At 41.3% G+C, this 14,836-nt stretch overlaps 1 protein-coding gene across 3 annotated transcripts in view; it reads left to right on the plus strand.

The window, feature by feature from the left end:
* The window catches only part of MITF (melanocyte inducing transcription factor), a 103,656-nt gene that overhangs the window by 57,897 nt on the left and 30,923 nt on the right, over window positions 1–14,836 (plus strand). For all 3 annotated transcript variants that reach the window (XM_062008033.1, XM_062008032.1, XM_062008034.1), the window contains one exon: window positions 1,359–1,605. In XM_062008033.1, the coding sequence (XP_061864017.1) occupies window positions 1,359–1,605 (247 nt within the window). The remainder of the gene's footprint in view (window positions 1–1,358; window positions 1,606–14,836) is intronic.

The following is a 14,836-nucleotide window of genomic DNA, read 5'->3' on the forward strand; positions in this document are numbered from 1 at the left end:
AGATGGTCCCCTGCCTCTCTGCCTGCAAAATGTGTGCTCTGGAAAAGCAGAGTTTGATCTCTTGGGGGAGTAAGTGTGGGTTCTCCTTTTTGGTTTCCACTCTGAACTGTTTTCGACATCGATCCTAAACAAAGCTGGAAAGCTTGTAGTTCTGTTGGCTGCAGTACCCCAAGCACAAGTAGCTCTTGGTGCAAGACCTCTGAGTACTGCAGGCTGTCCTATCAGCATCCTGCAGTAGCACCTGAACACTGGAGCCAGAGGTGAGGTTTTCAAGAATAGTCTCCTGTTAGAGCAGGAGGGTTCTGCTGGCTTCCCTGGGCATTGCCCTGCATCATTATAATGTAAGGAGCACTTTCCTTCCCTGGGCTGACAGCAGTCAGCTGCAGCAGTCAAAATCAGAACCCAAAATCCTGAACTATCCATACTGCAGCTCGAGTCATGTATTCTTAGCCACTTCCAACATCCTCTTCTTGAAGGATGTGTAGCTTGGTACTTTACATACCCTAATTGTTCTGCTTTATGCTACAGAAACGTCTTCTAAATGGATTTTGATTCTTAAGGCTAATGAAATGATGGGTTGCTTTAGAAGACATCTCTGCAGTCTATGGCAAAGTCCCATGATTTGTTCTGTGCCATCTAGTAGGAAACTGCTTGCCAGTGCCTTAGAAATAGTTCTTAAGTGGTGAAGCAGTGCAGTGTGTTAGCTTGGACCAGCCTGATACACTTTATCAAGTGTGACTGAAATGAAGTTGTTATTATGGTTTCCTCTACCTGTTCTTTGGGCTTGGAAGATGCCAGTAGGCCTGAAGTAGGAGTTGGGTTTAGATTTTTTTTGATCTAGTTTCTGGCTATGAGGAGTGTCACAACCTGCAAATGCAATCTTGAGGTAGTGTTTTACAGAAAATAACTGAACTTTGTTATGTTGTGTTTTTGTGGGAGACACAAATTTATTTAATCTGTTATTGAGCTAGATCATTATACCTGGTGTATTATCCATACCTATTATTAGACTTGACACAGCCCATTATTACTTCTTTTAAAAAGGAGATATGAATCCCTGCTGCTATCTGTAAAAGCATTTGTATTTCTTATGGATGGTTACTGTAAAAATGGAGCTGGCAAATAGCTGTTTACAGCTGGGTATTGGGGTTTGGAAGTGATTAGTTGCAGTCAAGTTAAAGCAGCCTAATGTGGCTGCTGAGTACCTGCAGTAAATCAGCTCTGAATTCCCCCTTGTGTGGTGCAGTGTGTCCTCACCCATCCCACCCCACGGTCCAGGGTAATTCTGCAAGCTCCCACTGCTGGAGCCACGATCCCACTTGTGAAAGCTGAGCTGTTTCTCTCTGGTCTTCCCACAGCAATTCCGAGCATCCTGGCGCTTCCAAGCCTCCCTTAAGCTCCTCCAGCATGACCTCACGAATCCTGCTACGCCAGCAGCTCATGCGTGAGCAGATGCAGGAGCAGGAGCGTCGGGAGCAGCAGCAGAAGCAGCAAGCAGCCCAGTTCATGCAGCAGCGAGTACCTGTCAGCCAGACACCTGCCATCAACGTCAGCGTCCCCACCAGCCTGCCCCCTGCCACCCAGGTACCCATGGAGGTCCTCAAGGTACGCCGCTCTCTTTGCCTTTCTCTTTAGGAGTTCTCACTCAGCTAAACCTACTTTATTTAGTAAGGACATGGTCACAGAGACTTTCAGGAGTGAAATTTAGCAAATAAACTACTCTCTGCCTTGATGTGTGGCTTGTTTTGGTGTCCTGGTAGTGAAAAATGGAAAATCTTTTGGGAAAAATCGGTGTGACTTTTGTTTTCTTTAAACTTTGAGATCTTGGGAGCGAGGTTTTGTTACAAAACCGAGGTTTCCATCATTTACCTTTGGAAAAAGCGCTGCTCCGTCTTTTAGTACTAAATTATAGTCAAAAAGATGACATTATTAGTAGATATTCACATCAAAATTTTGGGTTTTAAAAAGAAAAGAATGAAATATTTCTGTAAAATGGAGTCAGGACTCATTACAAAAGAGCTGCTCAGCCTTAATCTGAAATACGGGTGAGTTTCCAGCCTCTTGCAACCAGCCTTCGTAATCCTTTTTTGCTTAAATGACTTGTTTGCTATTAGTAGCTTTGGATTCCTTGTCCTACTGGAAACTGTAGGAGCTTGTTAGTATCCCTCTGTCAAAGGGGATGTAGCTTGCTAATTACTTGGGGGAAAAACGTGAAGAGCTATAAGAAAAGAGATAATTTCATGCACGGGATAATTCCAAGTAGAATAAAGCAATGTGAAACATGTGAGTAGAGAAAGGCAAAACATGTTGGAGCAATTGGATGTTACATTTCATGAAAATGTAAATTTTCAATAGTTTTGAAGAGTTATCTGTTTGTTCTGGGTTATTAAATCTTTTTTTTTGTTCCAGGCTGTTATTTAGTAACCGTTTTTCTCACCAGATAAGTTAATTGAGCTCAGTTACTTGGTTACAAGCCGCCTGTGGTTTGCTCATCGCCATTATATATCCATGAGAATGTATTCAAAGATTTAGTTTTAAAGTAGCCTTGCAGGACCAGGGTTTGGAGGCAGTGTATGTGATGGGATAATCGAGGCAATGTAGGGTGCTTTTACTTATTGAATCTGCATTCTGGTTTTGTGTTGACAGGGCTGAAATTAATACTTAACTGAGACAGTGGAATTATAGTCGTGTACGGTCGGTGATCTTGGAGCAAAAAAGGCAACAGTCAAACTTAGAATTCCATACATACACACTCATATTTCTATTAAAAATGAAATGTGTGTGTGCACATGTGCATATAGTAAGGAGTCTGAAATGGACTGGGAAGAGCTATTCTGTCTAACCTTATGCACAATGTTTGTGTATAACGATTTGTTAATCTTGTTTCCAGGTTATGACACCATAGTTGTAACTCAGATCCAGCAGATGTGTAGGTGCTCTGAAAAAGCTTTTTATTTGTAATGCACTTGGTTTAAATAAGCATATCTCACATTATTACCTCCATTCATCCTAATAGGGCATGACGTGAATTTCAGGGCTTTGTTTTTTTTAAGCCTCTGAAAACTTGCAGGAAAGCATTTTCTGATTAATATTGTGTTGTTAAAGAAGTATAATGTCTCAAAGAAGTGTTAGCAGTTGTCTGTATTGTTTGTTTTACAATTGTCTATGTATATTAGAGAGGAGGCAACTCATTGTATCTGAGGGACAAACTACAGAAGGCATTGAAAAGGGAAGATGATGCTCTATTATTATAAATGGGGTTGCTAGGAACTGGCCTGTCATAGCATTTGTATGCAAATCTGTAACCTGCATTGGTAGGGAACTTCTAGGGAAGGACTCAAACCTGAATCCTTACTCTTCAGGATTGCAGAAGTAGTATATTTTCTCTATTACCTCCTGATGGAGGAGGATCTCCTGGAAAGAGGGAGGACACCTCCCCTGCATTCGTTTTTAACCAAAAACCACCGTAGAACAGAAAAAATAGAGAGTAGATCCTTAACTGGCTTGTAAATTAAAAGTAATAACTGAAAACTACCTTTGGGTGACAGAATTGTGCATTAAAAGTGATGCTTGTTGAGTTGTGAGCTACCTACTGGAATAAAATGATGCCTTTCATCTCATATGAGCATTTACATAATTAACAGTCAAAATTAGCAAAAACGGGTCCCCTTGGTCTCTGCCAATGAGAACCGAGACTGCTAGGCCTAGTTTTGCTCCTTGTGGGTTTTTTTGGGGGGGAAAGGCAGCTAAAGATTAATCCTTTTGTCCATACTGATACAAGTGGACCATTTCACTACAAAAAACTTAGTACAAAATAGCAGGCTTGAAGTCATCATCTGTCTGAAAACTTACCACTGATGCTTCTGTGAGAGTAGAATTTGTCTGAAAGGTCTATATATTTTTGTGAGTTTGTTTTTCTTTTTAAACAGGTTATTTGGCTCAAAAGATGAGATTAACAATAAATCAGGATCTTCTTGGTGCTGGTATGTTGACAGCCAGCTCTGCCTGCAGTAACACTGTACGAATGACATCATTTCCCTGCAGCTGCTCTTTCCACTTCAGTTGTTTTTTAGCTGTAGACAAATTTTCCATGAGCTTTACAGAAGTTTTAATTAGATAAATAGGGAACTAAGTTGGTAACTTTATTATCCAGATGGTCTGAATTTAGTGACCTTAAAGAATGGGATAGACAAAAAGGGGATTTTTACACTTTCCAAATGTTAATCTGCAAGGCAACTTTCTTTTAAATAAATCTTTTTGTACATTACTTCACAAACAAGTTAATCCAAATGTAGTAGCTGTTTTTGTTGATTGTTTTTGTTTGTTTGTTACCAAGTCTTACCAGATCTCCAAACCTGTTGAATTTGTCAGCATTTTGTGGTTTTAATTGCACTGTGTGACTTTCCCTTTCTCCTGTATCTCACAGTGTGAGGATGGTAGGTTGAAATGGCTACTTTAAAAGAAGCCAAAGGTATTCAGTGAGTTTGGATTTTATATTTCTTTTTCAAGGTCTTCATTTAGAAACAATACAGAAAGAGAAATGCATTCAAAGCTTTGTCATGTTGCATAGGAATCTCCAAATTGTGTTCATGTGGTATGCTCAAGGCTGTATGAATCGATAGGATTTCATGGTCCTGAGCAATGGCTTCTTATTGCATCACTTTTCTGCCAAGTAATGTAGCTTGGCAAGATAGGAAATGACCTACTGGAATTCAAATTTTGTGTTGCTTTGTGCAACGTAATTGAGATGGACTGAGAATAGATCTAATGCACTTGAAACTATCTCTTTGAATCTAATAGCAGAAGGAAGACTTATTATGGCTTTCAGTTATCCTTCTGCACAGCTTATGTCAGTTTCACAGATGTGCAGATTGGTTTATCTTTAAGAACTTTGTCATCCTTCTCCTGTTGCTAGTTGAGGACCAGTGCTACAGGGAGATGTCTCAAGAGTCTCTTCTGCTGCAATTCAACTTCTTGTTCTGCCTTGGAAACATGAGGACATGACTTAAAATGTCGATCACTGGAGTAGTTCCAAGCCCTATCAATATTGGATCAGAGTTCATCCTAAGATGTCTTCAGTGGATTGTTTTATGTCTTCCATACAGTTTTAGTTTTGTATGCTTCATTAGTATTAAGCTCTTGTTTTTTCTTATTGTTGATCACAGTTTTTCTCTTATCTGGTAGGAGTCCTTATCTGTTGAAGCAGAAGCAACAACACAGGTCTCGACTTAAGTATTCCAGAGCTGATCTCTGGATCATGTTGCTGCATTTCTATAAGCAGGGTTAGCCCAGGGCCTGAGGAGGTCCCTACCTGTAGTCACTGAGACCTGAGGAAAGGTTGGTCTTTTGGCTTCTCAGTCACCCATTTGCAAAATGTTACTGCTATTAATCCTATACTTCATGGAGTCCAATTTGTTAAAGGCAGTGGAATCTTTGGCTGCTAGAAATTGCGAGAATGTGCTCTTGCTCTGTTATTCAGCTTCCCCATAGCTGGCTTGGACATGATCTGTTGCTGTCTTTCTGCTTGGTATCACAGAATTAGCTTTTTTCCTGTAGTCCTAGCAATCTGTCTGTTGCCAATTATTTAGGGACTACCTCCTGTTCATGTGATAGAGTTGCTGGATTCTGCTTTTTGTATCTTTCATGCCTTCCCTCACCTGCTCCCAGCCCCCTTTCCTACCAGCTAAATTGCAGGATTCCTGTCAAGCAAGTCATCTCCTGCCTGCCAAGCTACTGGCAAACTGTTAGACTGAGGGTGAACAATTCTTCCCTCTACCCCTCCATGTTGTTTGTTGGTGTTCCTCAGTTGGTGCATGGATGTGACACTTGAACTGTCGTTGGATGCACCAGACCATGGCACAAGGGTTAATGGAAGCCTAAACTGGATGTGTTGTGGTGAAATGTTGTGACCCCTGTCCCAGTCCATCCTTGCTGCTGCATGTTAATGCTCCCAAGGACGCAGTTGGTTTACTTCCCGTTTCTCCCAAGTGTTATCACACCAAATAAGCAGTACAGTAAGAAATCTGCAGAGCTGCTTATATCTCTGCTCATCTCTCTTTGCCTGCCATTGAGGTTAGACTGTAACTTCCATTTGGCACAGGCACTGAAATGAGAGCCACATCAGATGCCTCTGTCAAGTACAACCTCAAGGGCTGAGGTGAGAACCCGAAGTGGGTGTCTGCTGCATGGGCTGGCCTATTCCTGCAGTACTGCAGATGTCTCTTGGGTGCTGCAAAAGTGCTTGGTGGGTAATGAGATGTAAACAGTTCTCCTGAGCAGCAGATCATCTAACAGGTCCCTTTCAGGATCCTAACATCCCCTTCATCCTTGTTTCTGGAGTGAGCAAACAGTTCCTGTGCTCCAAGGAATCTGGGTAAGGTGGGTCCTGCTTTCTTGGTCTGCAGCTTGAGATCTTTCCTCTGTGCTCCCATATAGTACCTGTTCCTGCTAACAAAGCAGTTCATCCCAAAATGTGACCTGTATGTAAAAACGTATGCTGGGGAATACAGGCTACAAAAAAACCATTTAAAATATTTGTTATTTACACATTATTAATAGTGTATTTGTATGCAGCATTTGTAATATGCTGGACATGTAGAGATGTCTCTGCTGCCGAGGACCCTGCTTGGGATTCCCCGTGCCCACTGCCTAGGTCCGTGTCTTCGTGACACTTGTGGTGCTAGAAATACAGCTCTCTACAGCCACATCTTGTCATTGTGGCCTTTCTTTGTTCACCTAGGTTCCTAAAGGAGCTGAAACCTCTTTTCAAAGCCTAGAACTAGATACTATTTCCACTCTTCTTTCATCATTCCAAGAGCTTTTGCCCATCTCATGGCAGTATTGTGAGCTGATCACTGACACCAGAGTGGGTTTGTCTCTTCCTTTATGCTGTCCCGTTGCTGTAATTTGTGTTCTTTTCCCCTTTCAACAACATTTTGTTTTCAAGTGGACAGGAGAGCAGCACTGCAGCAGCACTGCTTGGAAGGGTGCAGGCAACCAGACTGGCCTCTTGCCTTTCCCCTCATGTCATTGCTCATTCCGATTTGAAATGTGCCACTGCGATAAGCTCTTTGCATCAGATACCCTGTATTTTGTCATTTTTGAAATGCCAGGCATGCCTTCTGAGTGATGTTAATGACTATGGACCTATACCAAAAAATACTTCCTCCTTCCAGTGTGCCTATTACAGAGTGACCTGTGGTGGTAATGCAGTCCTGCCTTGCAGTTAGCAGTAGTATTCTTAGTGTAATAATTACCATCAAACTTCATTGTGTAGGGGACTTAACTCGCAGTTCTGAAGAACAGGAACAATGGGACGTCAAGATAAATGTGTGGCAGCATCTGCTACAGCAAATGTGTGTTTGTGGACACACTTATCTGATTAAAAGTTAATGTAATCTAACCTGACAATGGTAGATAGTAGTGTGTGCTGTGTGTTATGTAAGCATGGCGTGTATTTGCAATTGAGAACTTAGGCAAGGGATTTGCCAGACTGAGCCTGGTGAACTACAGATAGAACATTTAAACTAAGGCTACTCATGCTCAGTGACTGTGGTATACATCACTTAAGCCTACAGCAAATTCTTTGTAATGAAAAACTTATGTTTAACTACAGAACCACTAAAGCCTTGCCTTGTCTCCTAAGCCTACATGTAAGTAAAAGATAAATCTTTGCCTGTTTAGTGAGTTGGAAGCTGTTCCAAAGCAAGCACTGGTGCTAGATGTCTGTGCTTAGTAATAGAGGTAAAATGTAAACTCTTGCTTCACACCTAGGCTATTAGACATGAAAAATGCATGGAATTCAAGGGGGCAACATGCTTCAGTGTACAAGTATCTGACTGCTGGGCTGTCAGTGCAAAATAATTGCTTGCACCCTTTGTCTTAAATTTCTTTTTACTATGGACGCAATTGTATGTGTTTCCTGGCTCTTGAGAAAAAAGCTGATGAAGGTGTCTGATCTTTCCATCTTGGTTTTTCAGCTATGGTCATGGTTAACATAAAATGTAGCTCCCAAAACTGTGCTATTGTTGAATTATGTTGCTGGAGGAGGCCAGGCTAGTTCCTGGGCAGGTGGTACTGTGACCTACAGGTAACTGAGCAGAGTGAGAAGGTAGCTGAGAAACCACTCGTTATCTTAGAGCTGTCACCCTACAAGTTCACAGTGGTTACCTGGTAGTGTGAAATATACAGAGGAAATAAGGATATATTTGCACAAAACTATACAGGCATCTGGAGATCTGAGCTCTGTTCACCTTTTAGAAGTTTCCTAGTGGTATATCCCCTAGTTGGTGGTCTCGAGGATTTGCTGTCATCCCCCACTGTCATGATAACATCCCCAAAGCTAAGGAGAGCTTGCTAAGTTTGTTCTGGTACAGCTTCAAAGCACTTTTTTTCTCATGGTCTAGCCGTATTATGTGATGGCTGATTTACCAGACCTTGGGAAAATGGTGGTTCACCACATGTCAGGGGCTGTTTCAGAGCTGCAGAAGATAAGTTAATCTTCCAGAGATTTGTAGGTGCCCATACTTGTGGGTATTAAAAACATTGATGAGGCTCTGCAGCCCACCAAATAGCAGATTTTAATGGCTTGTATTGTCATTTTTCAGTCAACGTTAATTTAAAAATCACCTTATTCTGCTTTCCTTATGGAGCCCAGGTTGTGTGAAGAGGATCAGTGCTGATGGTTGAAGTTTGACTTGTTGCTTCCATAGCTTAATTCATCAGAAAATAGTGCCTTGAGCTACATGTGGTACTGGACAGCAGGGGAGTTGGGCAGAGGTCTAGGCTGGCCTCTGCTGACACCTTAGATAGATGTTAAATTTTAAATGTGAAAGTTTAGATCTGCTTTAAGTAATCTTTTGGTGTTATGTGTGCTCGCAAATATTTCAGTTCTTCAGCTAGCTTGGCAGCTTTATTCTCCGAGACGCTGAACCTGTGTAGTGAAAGAATTCAAAGTGACAAGCTGGAGACATTCCTGCCATTCAAGAGAGGCTTAAGGAATTTCTTATTGGCTAAATTACAAATATGTAGCATTTTGCCCAGCACTGCATGGCAATTTCGACCTGCCTGACCGTGACAAGATTAGCACTTTTCCACCCTTCCCCAGCAGTCAACATTTCCCCCCCCCAAAAAAAAATTAGATTAAGAAGTACCAGGCAGAGATGCAAAAGCTTGAAAGAGTAAAAACCAGCCTTACCTTGAATGAATCTGTCTGTCATTGGATTGGTTCCTTAATTAGCCTCATGTCCTTTAACCTCTTGAGAAATAAGTAAGGGATAAATTTGGGGATAAAGACAAAGACGCCCGAAGATTTACCACACACCGCTAGGTAATTCATCAAGGAATGTTGGTAATTAGCCCTGCCTCTTTCCTTTCTGGCTCATTTAATAAAACTGGTTGATTTAAAATAATGCCTGCTGGTTCATTATCAACTACTTTAAGAGCCAAGTTATGAACTTGAAACAAAAACCAGTATTGTGTTGTCTGTAAAGGACCTGCCAAGTGTGTTTTTTGGTTCAGTTTTTGGTTTTTTTTTTTTGAAGTTAAATATTTGATCCTGTCATCAGTCTCTCCAACTTCGTATTACATATTATTTTGTGTTTGGATTACTATTTGGCTGTTTAGATGTCTTTATTACTAGGGTCTACTACTGAGAGGCAGAGAGGAGGAAAAAAAAAATCCAAGATCCTCAAGAGATACGTGTCAGATCCTGTTAAGAACGCATGGCCTGATGGAATTCAACTGAATGCAGACTTTACTGAATGCAATGGTTGTCCAGTTAAGGAAATGGGTAACTGCTTTAACCCTTCATCTCTTGGAAACGAGTGCCAGCTTCATCTGCTTTAGTAATGCATTTCTTTGGTGCTTGTGGTGGAAATCCTCACTGAATTGAGGACAGAACTCATCTGGCTTGTATTTGTTTAGGAAAATATTCATGCAGCATTCTTTACAGATAGGAATAGCATTACTCAGAAATTTAATGAGAGGATCAGGCTAGAACTGGATCAATACGCTGCTGTCTTTGCACTTTTTTGGGAGATATCTGCATGGCAGCATCCAATTTTAATTTGTTAAGTCAAACAGTTGTTGGCTAGCAGATCTGGTTAGGTCTGTCTGTCTGACTTGAAGAATTAAGTTACTATTACTGTAAATCTTCCTTTTATAATTAATGTCAGACTCGGATTGCAACATTTCTAAAACCGTTATGGGCTAGAGGAAAAGCAGGCTGTGCTAGCTTTCTGCTTAAGGCAGCCTTGCCAGATCCTGAATCCTTTGCAAGACTTTTTCTGAACTTCTTCAAACTGCTGAATTGTCTGAGGCAGAATTGGATATAGTATTTTAGTACAAATAAGAAAATACGACCTCTTCATTTGCCTTCCATATGTGCCCTCTGCACATACTCTTGGATGGGATGTGTTCTGAAGAAGCTTGTGTTTGTTAGTTGCCACTGTAACAGAGGAAAACAGTGTTTGCTTCTATATGCTTAGCAGATGGGTAAATTGGGGGGAAAAAAAAAAAGTGCTTGCCTTTGTGTAACTATCACTCTGCCAATCTTTAGTTCTCAGCAATTCTTTTGTTACCAACTACAGAAATACCTTGCTGCCTTCAAAAGCTTGCAGAGAGCTCACTGGGGTAACAACTCAATACAGCAGGTTGTCACCTTTTACCCACTTGTTTATGAACTTAAGACTTTTAAATGAAGTTTTGTAGTTTAAATGAACTTAGTACTAGGTACCTTTTTTTTTTCCAGCTTGTGGGTAATGATGTGGGTCAGAAAATCAACTATGTTTTAAAAAAACAACCAAAACTCTCCCAAACCTGCAAACAAGCAAAACCCAACAAACAGAGCTCCTTTCAATCCCAGTGGTTTTGCGAAGTTAGAGTGTCCATGTCGAATCAATAGTTTGTGTTTCCCACACCATATTATCTTTTGAAGATACTGGAGTGATATTTTGGTATGGACCTCTGTGACTTAATGTCCTCGACACGCTCAAGATCAATAGTTGAAGTTCTGACTAGTTCTTTGAAAACTCTTGGGTAACTTAGTTCAAGCAGGTTTTTTGCCTCCCTCTTTTTGGTTTTGATCATGAGCATTTCTGCTGTCAATTTTACAGTAATTAAACTGGTACACAGAATGCTCAGAAGCACTGGGAATACATTCAGTTATGCCATTCATTGCGTTGCACTATTCATAATCTCTCAGCAGATGGCATTACAGTTTCCAGGAGCCTGTGTATTTCTGGGGAAAGCTCTCAGCTGCTGTACAAGCCTTTCTAGGCTGTTTCTTTCTGTGATGAAGGCTAATACCAGGGTGTTGAAAACTGTTTTGACACATTATTTGAATCATGTTGTTTGCTTGTGTTGCTGTATTTTAGTTTCACTATCTGATGTCCCAGAGGCACCTTTAAGCTGTTAACCAGTTACATGCTGTACATGGTAGTTACTACATGTGAAAACCAATTACTGAGAGAAAGTCTGTGGAAAGCAGGCTGTCTCTTTTAAATGAAGCTGCTGTTAGCATCCAGTAGAATGAATAAACCTGTTTGGAAAGTAAAGCTAGAATGCTTCAAAAGCTTAGGTGATAAAACTGGAGTGTGTTTCCCATTGAACATTCCCTATCCTCAAAGCTGTGTAAGAGGCAACTGCGTTGTGTTGGATTATATCCCCCCCTTCCTGCTTTGTGATAAAAATCGTGTGAGCTAGTGAAGGAAACATCATTTGAAGAAGTATGTGATGGCTTTCTGAAAAGCAAAAGTAGTAAATATTACTGTATTTTCAATTGCATGTGGCTTACACAACCCAGAAGCCATTAGCTTTTTTCAGGCATCCCACCTACTTGAAACCCTGACTTCTGACAACAGTGTTTTTGTTACTGACTTGGCTGGAATCTGTGCCATATCTCCAAATGAACACGTTGTCAGCAGCGGGAATGTGTCTCATGCATTTAAGGAAACCAGTGTTTTAAAGAGCTGTTCTTCTGTCTTGGGGCACTGTACTTCTTGTATGGATCCATCTATCTGTCTTCTCCTTTTGAACATGGAGAGCAGCAGATCCCCTCGCCACAAAGCATCACAGGCTAAGGATGCTGTGGGTACAGCAATGTTGGGAGTTAATGCTGGAGACGAGCATGAGGTCTCAGCAGAAGTCAGCCACCTCAGCATCTTTAAAAGGCCTAGGAGTTCATTGCTGCAAATTCCAGAAAATCCCAAGAGTGAGTTTCAGTGTGTCTTTCCCTTCCTATCTCAACACTGACATTTCCATTTCTTTCCTAGTTATGCTGAAAGGCCTTGTCATTAAACTGCATTACTAAAACGTACTGGTGGTGGTATGAAACCAGAAGTTATCCCAACCTGGAATCAGAAATAGTGTACGAATTTGAGAAGGAATTTGTATGTCACAGGAGCTGAATCAAAGCTGATATTTTAGGCTTCCTTCCTAAAAATCCTCAGGAAATTTCTGGTTGAAACCATCAAAATTTGTTTGTGGGTTTGATGGTTGGCTATTAATTAAAACTCTCTGTTCTGTTCAGAAGAAAATATTAACAGGCAAGTAATGGAAATTATACTTTTTGTGAAATATTCCATTCCTTGAAAGGAGCTGTGACTGAGGTGTGGAAAACAGCTCATCTGCCTTTCTCAGGTCCTTATAAATGACCTGTCAAGGACCTATAGGGAGCGACTATTTCTAACTTCCTAGGGCTGTGACTTCTCTCTCCGTGTGTGTTTTCTTTAGGTGTTTGGGTTGTTGCTTCTTCTCAGTTTGGGGAGTCCTGTCTAGAGAGGGTAATACTCTCAGGAAATACTTGTTCCAGTTCACCCATATCAGCAATCCAGAGCGCTGTTGCCCTTAACCAGCATCACTGTCCCAGTGGCAGCTCTACAGATAAAGCTGCTTTTGACAGACAGCTGTTTTTTGCTGAAGGGGGCAGAGCTGCTTTTACTGCTGCTACAGTCTCACAAGAGCAGGGCTGTGCTGTTGAAGCAATGTTAGCATTTCAGGGACTGCTTTAAACTTTAAATAACTGTTTAACAAGATAAGAATTAAGTTATTTCTTGTCTTATTAAACAGAAACTTTTCAGAAGTGAGACTTCTGTTAAAAGAAATAAAGCAACCATAGCAATTATCTATATTATCAAAATTTACTAATTGAGGAGACAGCCTGGATCAGCCTGACAGTATTTTCCTATAGTATAATTTGACTGCTTTACAGTGCTCCTTCCTGACTCCCACCGAAATTGTACTCCTCTGAAACACCACGACAGCCTGGGTCTCAAAGAAACAGTTTGTTCAGGGAAGGAGTAAAATGTCCTTGAATGAGTCAGCACTTGTGTGTAGCAATAGCAAGCTTTCTCTATCCTCTTCACTTTCTAAAAGGAAATGAATTCTGGACCACAGGCACCATTCATTGCACAGCAGTTAATGGGCTCCATTCACATGAAAGTTCGTATATTCCTTAAGGGTTTAGTCCTGTGTGGTTTGCTGTGTAAAAGGAAAAGTAGTATTTAATCATGCTACTGTGGCTTTTCAAAAGAGTTTATCCTTTTCTAATGTACGTTGGCTTTTTGAGGGGAAGACAAGTGGTGCCTTCTGCTCTGGAGTGCTGTCTTTCAGTGAGTGGTTGCTCTTTGCCAAGTGCTGCTTGCATGAGCCACTGTGAGGAATTGCCTTTTGCCTTTCCTTGCAGTCGTTAATGCAAGCAATGAGGGAAGAGTTTCCAGCCAGAGCTTCTGCTTACTCCCAGGACTTGTCCATGGAAAACCTTTCTCTCTGAACTTACACCTTCTCCAAGAAAACGTGTTAATTCTGTTTATCTACTCTGGTGAAAGGTGGCAGGCTGTGAAGACTAAGTCAGGTCTTGATGGCTCTGAGTGATCTGAGCAAGCAGTGTCCAGGAGAAACACTTTGGATGCGGAGTGAGGAATGTGCTCACTGCTACAGGACCTAGGAAATGATGGCAGATAACTATCAGAGGAGCATAGTTAATCCAACTGTGCATTTTCTTCTCTAATGGCTGCAACTGCAGATAATATACTTAAGTAACTATTGCTATCAGCTGTATATAGCTATAGGCCACCAGTTGGGGTAAGGCAGAAGCAGCTCTGGCTGTTCCTCAAACAATTCCTTATTGGTGCCCTTTATGTGCATGGGGTATGGTTCGGTGATACACTAACTGGCAGCAAAGGTGGTTGTTGATGGCCCTTGCAGCCCTGGTATTTGCTGTAGGGTAGGAGCAGTGAGCTGATGTGGCAGGGCAGAAACAGGCAGCTGGGCACTGGCAGAGACACCTCGGGCTGGCACTGCCTTTAGTGCGGTGCAGCAGTGCAATTTGGAGATAAATTCCCAGTTGCCCTCACTTACTGTATGTTGTGTTATTTTTTTCCCAGTGCTATGAATGAGTACTGATTAGGTTCTTGTCAGACAAAATTAAACAAGAAGACCTCGTGTTCTCCAGCAACTGCTGGAAGTTCAGGTTGTGAGAGCAGACTGGAGCTAGTACCACACAAGGGTTTGAACTGCATGTAGTGTTTGGAACTATTCTCTTGCTGGGTCACACATCTTGCACCACACTGCTTGAGGGTGTGCAGCTAACTGGTGTCCTTGGGACCAGCTGCAACTACATCTGCTGTTGTCAAACCCAACTGTTTGCCATTGTGGATATACTGGCATCTCCTCTGTCTCCTAGCAGATGTTAAAAAAGTCCAACACTTTTACTTTTCCTCTGTTCAAACTTTATTTAATTTAAAATAAACTCCATTCAGCATGAGTTTATTTGCAGTTTTGCAGCATTAAGATCTCTAACAATACTGATTCCATCTGTGAAGTAATGATATACTAA

Source organism: Colius striatus, chromosome 15 (genome assembly GCF_028858725.1).
Source record: "Colius striatus isolate bColStr4 chromosome 15, bColStr4.1.hap1, whole genome shotgun sequence".
Lineage (NCBI taxonomy): Eukaryota > Metazoa > Chordata > Aves > Coliiformes > Coliidae > Colius > Colius striatus.